The sequence below is a fragment of the Physcomitrium patens genome, chromosome 15 (genome assembly GCF_059467195.1).
Source record: "Physcomitrium patens ecotype Gransden chromosome 15, ASM5946719v1, whole genome shotgun sequence".
Lineage (NCBI taxonomy): Eukaryota > Viridiplantae > Streptophyta > Bryopsida > Funariales > Funariaceae > Physcomitrium > Physcomitrium patens.
This window is the reverse complement of record NC_143424.1, coordinates 15,228,029-15,240,765: the sequence shown is the minus strand read 5'-3', so window position 1 is coordinate 15,240,765 and position 12,737 is coordinate 15,228,029. Positions and strand designations below refer to the sequence as shown.

At 42.4% G+C, this 12,737-nt stretch overlaps 1 protein-coding gene across 3 annotated transcripts; it reads left to right on the top strand.

The window, feature by feature from the left end:
• The first annotated feature begins 3,810 nt into the window (after nucleotides 1–3,810).
• Nucleotides 3,811–10,525, top strand: LOC112292459 (uncharacterized). Of its 3 annotated transcripts, none has more exons than XM_024540966.3 (11): nucleotides 3,811–4,487; nucleotides 5,521–5,939; nucleotides 6,847–6,935; nucleotides 7,203–7,280; nucleotides 7,390–7,562; nucleotides 7,783–7,884; nucleotides 8,250–8,467; nucleotides 8,606–9,030; nucleotides 9,207–9,412; nucleotides 9,594–9,757; nucleotides 9,914–10,525. In XM_024540966.3, the coding sequence occupies exons 2-11, from the start codon at nucleotides 5,683–5,685 to the stop codon at nucleotides 10,047–10,049; spliced, it is 1,848 nt and encodes a 615-aa protein (XP_024396734.1). In that variant the 5' UTR covers nucleotides 3,811–4,487; nucleotides 5,521–5,682; the 3' UTR covers nucleotides 10,050–10,525. The 3 variants fall into 3 exon arrangements, with proteins under 3 accessions (XP_024396734.1, XP_024396733.1, XP_024396735.1); XM_024540965.3 differs by having other exon boundaries at nucleotides 8,238–8,467; XM_024540967.3 differs by lacking the exon at nucleotides 3,811–4,487 and having other exon boundaries at nucleotides 5,531–5,939; nucleotides 8,256–8,467.
• The last annotated feature ends 2,212 nt before the right edge of the window (nucleotides 10,526–12,737 follow it).

Genomic DNA, 12,737 nt, shown 5'->3' with positions numbered 1-12,737 from the left:
TTGGGGTCCAGCTGGCTGCCTACTCATAAAACCCTAAAAGCCCCGCTGCTCTCCCACGGGAGGCGATTACGTGTTCCCCCATCGTATAGTATACGTTCATACGCGTAATAGACGCGTAGTAGACTTGCACTTGAGAGATACGATATTGGGGAAGGACCTGGAAGGACGGCCCCATAAATACAAACCCCATCACGGAGCTCTCATCAAGAGAAAGCCTCGTGGGGGGCATAAAATTCAGGGAAACTTGAAGCGCAACCGCGTTCTTCGATTAGCTCAGGCTTTTCGATAAGCCTCCGTTGGTTCTCCTGATCTGCTCACACAGCTCCCCATTTCCGTCGCCAGCAAAAGATCAGCCGAGAGAAAGTAACCGAAAAGGCGATCTTCGGGAGGGATTTTCGGCACGAATTGGAGACGAGAACTCGCTCCCAGACGAACAAAACGAGGAGGCGTAATCACATTAAGCGTAGGCGGAGCTGATTCGGAAGACTGGGTGGGGTGGGTGCTATTTCCAGCGCGGGGGGGTCATTGGACCCGTGATTTTGAAAGGAAAAGCTAATGCGAAAAAGAAAAGATGCACGCTATAGTCCAAAAGTAACTTTCTTCGAGTAGCCAATCAGTTGCGAGGGCTCCGCAATCCGACACAATTCAACCCAGAGTTGCGTCCACGTTTCACCAATCGGGGGGGAGGGGTGTGGCACCAGGGCCGGGCCGGGCAGAGGGGAATAAAAGAAAGGGAAAAAAGGATTAAAGCGAGCCCTCGTTCAATTGGGCTCGTCTGTTTTATTAATAATTTTGGAAGCTAATGACGACACGTGATTTATCTGGGCTGACCGAGCATTGGTTTTTTAGGGAGCCTTTTTAGCTGGAAAAGGAGGGCGGTGGGAGGGGGGTTATCGTTGTTGGGTTGTCGTGCCTTTCGCTCTCTATCCAATCAGCGCTGCCCGTTTCCTTACCCTTGTTGCTCTGCCTCTCTCTCTGTCTCATTCTTGGTTATTTTCATCAGATTCTTTGTTCCCATTGTTTTTTCCTCTAAAATATATATATATATATATATATGTAAACCCACTAATGCACAAACATACTTTCGTTGGAATATGTTACGCTTGAAGAACGTTCATCCATAACCATACCTGCTGCTCTTGTGGGGAATACAATGCACCATATGGATTTTAAGCATATACAATTCCAGTGTACCTTTAAGCATATGGATTTGATATGGAATAAGAGGTTGTGCAAAGACTTATTTTGGGGAATGGTCAGTTCAGACAGAGAGGGGATTGGCAAGATTTTTAATTTGTACTTTTTTACTTTTTGATGTTTTATTTTACACTAAACAAGGTCTGTACCTGGTGCACAATTTTAAGAAGTTAAAAACAAATTTCATGGGCATCTGGGGTCCTGTTTTTGGCAGAGATTTCCTCCTGCTTTGCTGCCTGATTGTAATATATAATATGGAATAATATGATCTACCTGACATTCCTGTTCTTTCAAGAACCAACCCAGCAAAGCACAAGCTTGGGCCTGAAAGTGGGGGAAAAAAAGTAACCCTGGAGCACATGGTATAAAAAACACACAGACTGAATTGCCTTGAGAGGGAGGTTTGTCTGGAATGGCCCAACTGAAGCTTCTTCTCTTGCCTGCCCTAATTTTCACCCTGTGGCTCCCATCATGGTGGGGGTGGTGTCAGTTGTGCTGCTGGATAAACCTTGTTTTAACTTCAAGCTACTTTTTCAGACCTGTACTATGTGGCAACTTTAATGAGCTTGGGGCTAAAGGTAGTAGTAGCAAGGTCATGGTGATGGAATTAGTGGATGCAGTGGGGTTGCTCATGCCCAAGTAATCAATTTCCTTGCAGTACTGTTGCCCTATTTTCCCCTATTTTTTTAAATTGTTTTTTGTGACAGATGATGTGGATACAAAAGATAAAACCCAAACCTCCCACAGGTTGGCTGCCATGACTACTTTTTCAGAGGACAAAACTGCCTGAGCTTAGAGATAAAGAGAAAGAGAATGTGAGATCATAAAGGAATGATACTGTAGACCTGTATTTTGGATGCATATCATTCCCCTTTGGACTGGCATTTTCAAAAAAAATAATGTATTTTTCCTATTCATTATGTCACCAAAGGAGCAATAATGCCATATACTACTTGGATGTCCACTCCCATGACTCCACACGATCACCTCCACTTCAAACCGACATTGGCACATACATACTGAGTCCATGTTCTGGGCCCCTTTACACGCATCCAGTCTCATGTGTGGAACTGTCCTGGGCACCCAGAGTGTGACGAAACCCAGCAAGCAAGCAAGCCAGCCAGCCAGCCAGCCATACAAACTGGGAACCAAGTTAGACCTTGTGGCCCAAGTGGAAACACACACCTTTTCCAAAGCAAAGCTTGACTGGCTTCATCTCTGCTTGAATGGTATTTATATTATAGCCATGCCTCAAGATTTGAGGCACCTTAATGATGATGAGTTCCTCCTCCCCCTCTTATACTCAAAGTCCACAGAAGAACTTCTGTGTCTTCTACTCTCACATCCAAGTCCAACTAAGCCTTAACCCACCCCACAAGGCACAACTCCTTTTCCAAGCCCTAACACAGTGGTCACCCATTCTCTGTGTTCCCAGACAAGGAACAGTGTGTTGTGTCACGTTCCCAAGTGAAAAGACCACTCACTACTGGTAGTGAGAAAGGCAGAAGAAGAAGAAGGAAGGCAGCAGGGCTGAGGGAGCCCATTCAACGTGTGAGGAGGCGCCAATGGGGTCATGTCAAAGACATCAGACACCTCGAACTGTGGGTTTCATGTCCTCCTGACTCTGGGACGAGACAGCAGCCGGCCGGCCGTCACCGCCCATCCGTCCGCCAGGGGCACGATGTAGCCGTCCATCGGTCGCCGAAGTCGTGGTTTCGTCCGTCCGTTCGTCCCCTTTCGTGCGCAAGTGCACGCACAGGATGGGCGCGAGCCACCGCGTCGTCGTCATCGCAGTGCAGCAGCAGCAACCGCCGGGATGAGGAAGCAAAAGCGGGAAGAGGGAGGGAAAGAGGCGCTTGCTACTTGCTGCTGCAAGGTGCCGGCGGCACGGCAGGGCTCGGGCGATGATTCCGTGCCTGCAACCGATTTCCATGGTGGCGCTTTTGCGATGTGTCAGGCTGGTCGGTGAGGGGGCGCTGAAGACAGATAGAGAGCGAGAGAGGAAAAAAGCAGCCGCAGAAATCTCGATGACCACACCACCTCCACCACGACGACGCTCTTCCTCCTCCTTCTTCTCCTTCTTCTCCTTCTCCTTCTCAACCACACCATCCCATCCAGCCCTGCTAGCAAGCTAGCTCCCAGCGCTTTCTCCTCATTCCCTTGCCTTATTCCGACTCCTCCGTTCCGTCTTTACGTCCGTTGTTACCGAGCTCGCGGGGGGAGTTGAGATATTGCGTGGCTACCATTGTTTGGAGCACATGCGGCAGAGACAAAGTGCGCGGGGATATTTTTTAGCGGGAGATTAAAGGTCGGGGGGTAAGATTATCGGTGTCAGGGCGATACCGGTAGCATAGGTGGTTGAGTGAATGCGGGATCTTCTTGACGTCACGGTCATATTTGATCCGAAACTGACACAATTTTCGTAAGTATGCGTCGTTGGTTTGAGAGGAGAATCGTACCACAGCGAGAGAGAGCTGGTGAGCGCTGAATTCTTTTCCTGCGCGCGGCGTGCTCTTCGACGTACTCACCTGTAATTAAAGAGGTGTTTGTGAGACTTTTTGGAAAGCGCGTAGGAAGTCGAAGAGGTTCTGCTTTGAAGTCCTTTAGGCATACGTCTCCCTGCAACTGTATTTGTTCCAAGGATTTTAATTTTATTTTAGCTGAGAGCGATGGGCTGGTAGACCATTTCTTTCTTTCTTTCAATTTCAGCTTTCTTTTTGACTTGGGGAAGGTTCGCAGGCTGCTGGCGGGGTGGATAAACCATTGTCTTCGGTGTCAATCATAGGTTTCCTTTTTCGATGACCTAGTTATGGCTCTTCAAGGGAATGAACTGTTGATTCTACACCAAAAATTCCTTCTGACGCTGTTTCGGTTGTGAGGGACGGACTTGGCAATCCACTACTGTCACTTAGTGGGAGCCGTTTAATGCACTTGAATTTTGGTAGCGCGACCCTCCTCTCGCTGTAGATATCTTGCGCCGTGGCTTGTGCTCAGAGGCTCTCGTACTTGGACAGACTTTTTTGCCACCAAGGTACATTCTGAAAGGTTATGTGTGAGTTCTGCGAGGCGTTGAAAGTGGCCAACATTTTCTGCTTCATCTACCGCTGTGTCGAGCTCAAGGGGGGGGCATGCATGTGTGCTACGAGGGGGCTTTGAGCAATACTACCGAGGGGTAGCATAGTGATGCTGTAGAATACATCGCGCGGTGGAAGGAGAGGAATCTGGTCCTGGCGGTTATGTCTCGGGTGGTCTGCTTCCATTATCCAGCCACTCACGGGAGCGGGAGAAAGGTAGGGCCTTATTGCTTACGCGAACCTGGAGAAAGGACAAAAGAGCATTGTAATGGAGTATCCTATGTTGGTGTGCGCGATGGAACCTGGAACTAATAGCATGGGAGTAGGGTGGGATAGGATGCCGTCCTTCATTCTATGGGTGTCTTTGCCGTCTTTCCTTTCTCTTCGGTTTATCAAGGGGAGTAGCGCATCAGTTATAACCGAGTTACGTTGCTTTTTTTTGGAGCCGGAGCCGATCTAGTTCAACTAGTTGACGAACACAGCACACTGTAGTACTCTTAAGTGAATCTGCCCGGTGTAGAGTTCGTAGGATGACAATAGTTACTGACCTGGAACCCTCGCACTTTGTATGAATGGCATGCAATTGAGCAATGTGGAGCACGGTTCTGAAGGGTAGTGAAAGCTTAAGAAATCGTGTCTCTTGTATACTTATCTTGTAATACTATGTGACTGGTGACTTGCAAGGATGTATCCGGAGTACTGTAAGTCAGTTAATATGTCCTTTTCTAGTAAAAGTTTGCATCAACCAAGCTAGTAGGGCACTAAATTTCCTGTCCAGCAAGTATGTTGAGGAGTTCTGGTAGGGCAGAGACATCTTCAGCGTCGATCTTGGTCATTAACACGAGCAAACCTCAAAAGTTAGCCTTGGAGCAAAAGTGAACTGTAAGGTTCTTACATTCATGCATTCACGCAGAGTGTCGGAGGATGCTGAGTGGTACAGTAGTGTGGCTTGAGCCATGCCAGGCTTGCGACACACTTGTCTTTCTCCGCGGGATTCTGAACTATCACCGTCGGTACCAAAACCTGTGATACTGTTAGTGGTCCATTGACATAACTCGACTTAGATTAAGTAGTGATATCACTGTTCATTAATATTACAATTGACGTGATTCGGATTGTGTTGCAGTGGAATCGAATATGCATTTTGTGGTTCTGTAGACACCTGATGAGGTCGTGCACGCAGAGGCTTTCCCGATTTGGCTGTTGTGAGTTTTGATGTCTAATGCCTAGTGATTTTGTCTCATCGCAGGGCAGTCCGTCAAATTTTTAAGTGATACTGGTAGCTGGGCGGGATCAGTATTCTAGATGAATGCCGAAGAGAATCTTTCTCGTGGGTGAAGTGCCGTCGGTTGAATAGAGGCTGGAAGCGGCACCCGAGCTTAGTATCTTGTGCTTGACTTCCACATTCAACATGGAAATGGGGTACATCGAAGGTTTGGATGGCGATGATGGTGGCGACATGACTTACCTTTTGCACCTGGCAGAAGACCTCGATGGTGCAGAAGCTGGGTCTGACAGTGATCTTCGGTACTACGAATATGACATGGATCAATTGCAAGCGGCAGAAGATATTGATGCCGTTGACAATATCTTGAATGAAGACGATGAGATCGATGCCATTGACGCCATCGATGTGGTCGACAATATCTTAAGTGATGATGATACCAGGTAGGAAGACATTCTTTCTTACTTTAGTTTGACTCCTTTATACTATTCCCTGATTCGGAAGAGGCACCAATACTTTTTCAAGTTCGTTTTTGTGGCGTGTAGCGGAGCTGTGCATACAGCGTAGGTCATGTCATTGAGCGTTGGTGCCGTCTTCGGTTGCTCAAACTTCATGCCTCGTCTCGATCTCCTCATTTCACTGATCTACTCGGCTCCGCAATGCAATTATGCACCAATTGATCTGTCCTCGTAAACATCCAATCCTCTTTTGGCGGATTCGACTGTATGTTGCAGGGTGAATGACTAGTGGTTCATCACGTAATGGATTGCGCACGTGTCATTATGAATGCTGTTGGAGCTGAAGTTAACGCCTTCAACAGAGGATTTTCAGGGTTTGCAATAACATTCACATTACACGTTAACTCAGAATCTGAGCCGATGCCTCGTATTCGGATCCAGTAGATCTACAGTGCATACGATTGACCATTATACTCCTCTGGTTGCTACGTCGCTAGTAATTAAAATTAGGGAACTCTCCACATGGATGTAAACCCTTCATAGCACAACACACGACAATGCAATCGGTAGTTTGTACGAACGTTAATTGTGGTTGCTGTTGTATCATGACCCTTCGCCCTTGATCCATGGATGCCTCGAAACCTGGACTGTGTCTCGATCTCTTACGCTGGAGTTCTTTGACCGAATGGCAGTTTTAACTGAGTAATGGAAGTCGTCTTTAAAGTAAATGTCCAACCACGACTATGCATTATGAACTTCGTTCATGTATCTTGTCATATCTTTGACTCAGGCATTACTCGACTGTTTGGTTCATTCTGTTTTCTATGATCTGTTTTTATGATCTGTCTTCATATCCATCTACACTTCAGCCTTCGGTCGTGCTTTTGAACAGCATGGATGGAAGAGGTGATGGAGGTGCTGGTTCCCTGGGCGGTTTCACTTTCGACACTAACCTTGCGTCAATGCACACCTACTTGGGAGGTATGCGGATGCTCCTGTTGTGAGTCCTAGATGGTTGCGAATATTATTCTTCTCTAAAGTTCGAGTTGTAACTGGACAAGTAGGCTTTGATTTTCCGTTTGTTATAGTTCCTTAAGTTTAGATGCAGTGTAGAAGCATTAGTTATCGTGCGTTGTCGATATTGAGGTAATGCCGACGGTGTGAATTTTTGAACACGTTCCTTCTATGTATTCCACATCATCAATTTCGAAGTCTATTACTTACCATGTACTCGCTTGGTTGGTGCAGAAGTTGATGACGTGGCCAGTAGCCGCTCTTTCGCTGATGGGGGTGCATTCTTAGTGTTGCCCATGTTTTACTTAGAAGGTAACTGACTGAAATTTTCCTGTGAATGTTACCCGATCGGCGCTTGTTATGATAATTCATGGATCACGAAGTTCAGTAAAAGTGGCGTGCTAATTTCGGAGTCTTTCAGGTATCGTGCTATTTCCCGAAGATACACTTCCACTTCGAGTCTTGCAGCCAAGGTTTAAAGCTGCAGTTGATCGAGCGATGAAAAGTACCGATGCGCCCAACACACTTGGTGTGATTCATGTCCGCGCTAGGGATGGACAAGTCACCGTGGCTTCGGTTGGCACAACTGCTGAGGTTAGATGTCAACTTTAACGTCTGCTAGAACACGAAAATTCAATTTTCAGTTTAAGACGGAATTATTTTAAGATAAAGTTTTTGGCCTGATGCTTTCTACCTTTGCTAGAGTTCTCTGTAGCATCGGATCATGGATTTGTAGTTTGTGACGTTCTTAAGTGAGTTTGACGTACAGTATCCGCGTAGTCAGAAGCTGAATGTTTTGCGATGTCTCTCTCAGATCCGGCAGCTTCGAAACCTCAATGATGGCTCGGTGAATGTTGTTACTAAAGGCAGGCAGCGCTTTCGCATTTGTAAAGCCTGGACAGAAGCGGACGGAGCGGTATGTGGGGTTCTTCTTGGAACTTCTAACTTGGTATCAACAATCTACAGGGTTGAAGAAGGAGCCAAAATTGAACACTAGGGAATCGCGTTCGTTAGCTAAATGTTCAGATATGTAGTGTTTTAAGTCCATGAAGGTTCTGAGTAGGATCTTTGCATGTTTTTTGTTTTGTTTTTTTTTGTTTTGTTTTTTTTTTTTTTATTGTATTTTTGTGTGTGTGTTTTTTTTTGTTTTTTTTTTTATTATTTTTTATTTTAAAATTTTAAAATTTTAAAATTTTTTCATTGGTCTCCTCAAGCAGTTCAGCTACGTGATTTGAAAATTCCGTATTGTTGAAACTTGGTTAGTTACAGTTGTTTGCTCAGGTTCAGATCATTGAAGAAGAGACGCCTCTGCACATACCAAGAGATGCATTTTCGAGCCTAGCTACAGTGCCTACCTTCCAGAGTGGCAAAGTTCCAAGGGCAGCTGCCACCTCTCCTCTCCCTTATGAATTGAGTGATGATGAAGCAGCTTTACAAGCTGGGAGTGACTTGGATGCTTTTGACGATTCTGAGACTGATTCCGGGCCTGAAGACGAAAGGTAATCAGAGGCTTGCAATCCACGTTTATCTTCGATTAACTCGTATTATTCAATCAATATAGCGGAGAAGTCTAGGGATTAGTATATGCTAGGACTTGGTTTTCTTGCTTGTCTTTTTGATGAATTTGCCTTTTGCAGACTAGCTGAGAACGAGGACCTTTTGAGGGTACTGGTGAGGGATGTCGGAGATGATGATAGTAGCGAAGAAGAAGAAAGACCTCGTCACGACTGGCGGACAAGGAGAGTTCGAAGACGAGGGGAGGAGAATGGGGGTCTTGAAGTAGAGATTTACAGAGGCGCTGAGTCAGTAGTCATGGGAGATGTTCTGCCTGTTGACAGGATGGATGCTCTTTTATCCAACGCTGATCAGACCATGCACGGTGGCGAGTCCTCTGGTGGGCAGGTGGCAGGCGTGAAAAGGCCTCGGGAGGGTGGGTGGGGCGCTGCTTGTAAAGCCTGGGCAACAGATGCGGGGAAATGGAGACACAGGGCTCAGTGCACACCCTGGCCTCACTGGGTATACCGGCAATTTGACGCTTACGACCTAGCTAGGCGTGCAGCTGGTAAGCAATTGTGTACATTGTATTGGGTTGAGAAAATGTGAAGCACAATTAATTTGGTTACAGAAGTCTGTAAGACTACCATTGAAACAATGTTAATAATACATTTCGTACTTTGAAGTGTTGTCCCATTTCTTTGCATTGCCTAGTGAATCTTAAGTTATCCACTTTTGTACCAGATATGCTGAGGCAGATGGCTGAGCTTCCCCGAATGGAGACCATGGTACACACCCCCAGTCAGCTATCATATTACATTGCAAGTAATATGCCTCTTCAAGATTCTACCCGACAAGAACTGCTCGAAGTTGATGGAACTGTTTATCGTCTGCGACGAGAGATCGAATTGTTGGAGTCTATGGATCAGTTGCGTTGTAAATGCTGTATGGTATGTTTACTTATTTCATAACATATCTCATTATATTAGGGAGCTTGGTAATATAGTAACATTTCTTATTCTCTGTCATTTTATCCAGAATGTATTCAGCATCTAGATTTCGTATGACAAATACGCTTTAATGTTAAGATCTAAAGTTTTTGATGAACCGATCTCGCTCTAATGTTTCCAGGCCCCGATCGCAAGGCGAAGCGACATGCTGGTGATGTCAGCAGATGGTCCAATCAGTGCTTATGTGAATGCTCATGGCTTTGTGCACGAGACTCTTACTCTTGCAAGGGCTCGAGGGCTTATGCTCAATGGGCAACCTAATACTGCAAACAGCTGGTTTCCTGGGTGAGAACTTATATCTTGTAATTATACAATGTGTTATGATTCTCTTCAATCCAGGTCTTCATGGAATGTTGTACGCTGCCTAACCAGTTGCTGCTTGTTACTATGTGTTCATCTTCTTGCATTTGATGGACTAAGATCGGTTGATTCGCTCCGCAGATACGCATGGGTTCTGGCAGAGTGTGCTGAATGTACAGAGCATATGGGATGGCGCTTCACTGCTGTCGACAAGGAAAGTAGACCCAAGGCATTCTGGGGCATTCGAAGGTCGCAACTGGCTGAAAACAGTTCATAATTAAAAAGTCAACAAACGGAACGATTATTCAGACTGAAGATGTATCAAGGTTTTCTGGTTCACAAGTTTGTGAGGATTCCATTGGACAAGGGGGGAATCTGGCCAACCGTGCACTTGGAGAATGCCAGTTGTGGCTATCACTTGTTAATTATGGTGTACATATGGTGATGTATCAAAGTTCGATCCTCCTGAGGTTAGTGCCACGAGGTAGGTAGAATCTGGTCTGCATAAACAATTTTTCTTCCCGCATGGAATTGCTCTTGTACTGAACCAGTGAACCTGTTACAGTACCTCCATGGAATCTGGGATGTGCTGCATTTGAGCTCCCTGAGTGCCACGGCGTGTTCTTCGGGACCTTTAGAAACTGTAAACCGTGACACATAATTTTTTGTCAGGAACAGAGCACCTCGGTGTTATCAAGTCCTGATGTATACTTAGTAATCGCTCTGAATCCTTCAACTCATTCATTGAGATGATCAGTATTGAATCTGCAGTGGTCATCCTTGTTTGCCTGTAATTGCCGTCACGTTCGCTGAGAAGACTGAATGGTGGCTTTTGAAGATATATAGGGCCACGGCCTCTTGTTGGAGTTAGTGCACTTTCTTGCTGTATTACTGAAAACAGTTTGGTATTCAACTGGTTGTCCCTTCCAGATATCATGAAAGATACTATTTCTTGTGAAATATATTTCTCTTTCTAATTTTAATTTCCATATTTCGAATACTGGCTGCCTGATGAATTTGTCACCAATTCAACCAGTTCAGTGTCTAGCTATCCATCACTCAAACTTCCGTAGTGCCGCTAGACAACACCTGATTCTAAATCCAAGATTTGAAAATACAAGATGCGATTACCTTTTAGAACTGGAGAATGAGGAACCAAAGGCAAGCACAAAGTCAAATAGGGACTTCAGCAACGCTCCCCAATTCAATTTAGAATATCATAGAGGAGCGGCCTGTAAACAACATGATTTGTTAAGATGTGAACTATCCCTGGAAGTTGCAAATAACTGACAAATTATCAGAAAGAAATTACGAAGCGTTCAGATCTTTAGCAAGAACATGGTTTGGCCCTGCTCGAGGCCAACGGGTATGTACAAAACAAACAATTTGTACATAACAAAAAATTTGTACATGGAAATCCATGGATTAATATTATTATTACTACTTTTATTATTTTTGTTTTTGTCCAAACTCAAGTTTTATGTTGGAAAGATAATCTGAAAGTTTTTTAATTTTGTATTATGAATTTATAATGTATCAATAGTAATAGATACTAATTACATGACAAGCATATAAATGGTGGCTAGATATATGTAATTATATGTGTTGTTATCCATACTTAGTGGCATAAAAAGGTTTGAGTTGCAAAATGTAAGATGAGGATATATGAGTTATGGTAAATTGGATTAGCTAGAGAATTGTTTAATAATTGGATCAAACAATTTCATAAATTGATTATTCTAAATATGATACTATGGTGATTCTAAAATAACAAAAGTATGTGTTGTTATCAATTAACAACTATATCCATTAATAGTACTTATATAAACCTAAAAGTTCAGATTTACAAAATTGTTTTATTATTATTATTATTCTTGGAGATGTACCCAATCTCTACTGAAAATATATATATATATATATATATATATATATATCACTGTTGTAGAAGGACAGAGATGCATAAAGATGTTATGATTTTGACAAAGAGAAGGTTAAAGAGAGGTATAAAGAGGATAGACAATACATCAAAATTAGAATGATTGAGTAGACACAAAAATTTATGTAAGCTAATTAAAAGATTAAAAAAAGTTTTTGAATGCAAGGAAGTAAAATTGAGATTTGGATAAAAACACTAGTAGGTGAAATTTGTATTTGTACGTTTATAAAATCTCAAATTTTGATTATTAGTAATGTTAATTACCTAATTTATATCAAAATTAAGAGTATATATATATGTATTTTTCATTATATATTCAAATTACCAAAATATTTACCAATAGTTTAAAAATGAGTTTTCTATCAAAAACATATCTTTTTAAGAGTTTCAAATTACATCAAATTTTATTTATTTATTTATTTTTACAAAAAAATTCAAAGAGTTTTTATAAAATATTCATCTTGTAAGCTCAAAAATAATATTTGTATTCATTTTAATATTTTAGTGATCTCATCAACATATTAGTTAAGGTTGCATTTATAATATTATAATTTTTAATTTTTCTAAAACAATTATTTTTCTATAAGATATAATAAAATTTATTTTTTACCATCTTCTTCTATCAACCATTAAATTTGTTTATAGATGTTTTTATATTAAGAAAAGAGAATGAAAGGCCAAATTATTTAAATCCTTTTTTATTTATTTTCAAAATTTTAAGTTAATTGGCTTTGTATTCAAGAAAAACAACTTAAAAGGAATAAGAAGAAAATAGGATAATGGATATATTAACTCTTCTATACTAGAAATATTCTTCCTTCAAAATTACAACAGATCTACTTTAAAGATAATCTATAAAACTTTGATAAGTTGTGTCTAAATTTCTATAATAATAATAATCAAAATAAGGAGATTTAAACTCTTAATGTATTTTTTATAATTAATTGAATGAAATATATATTGATATATTTAGTTTTATAATAGAATAATGTTTTTTTTTTTTTTTTATTTTATTTTTTTAAAATTTTA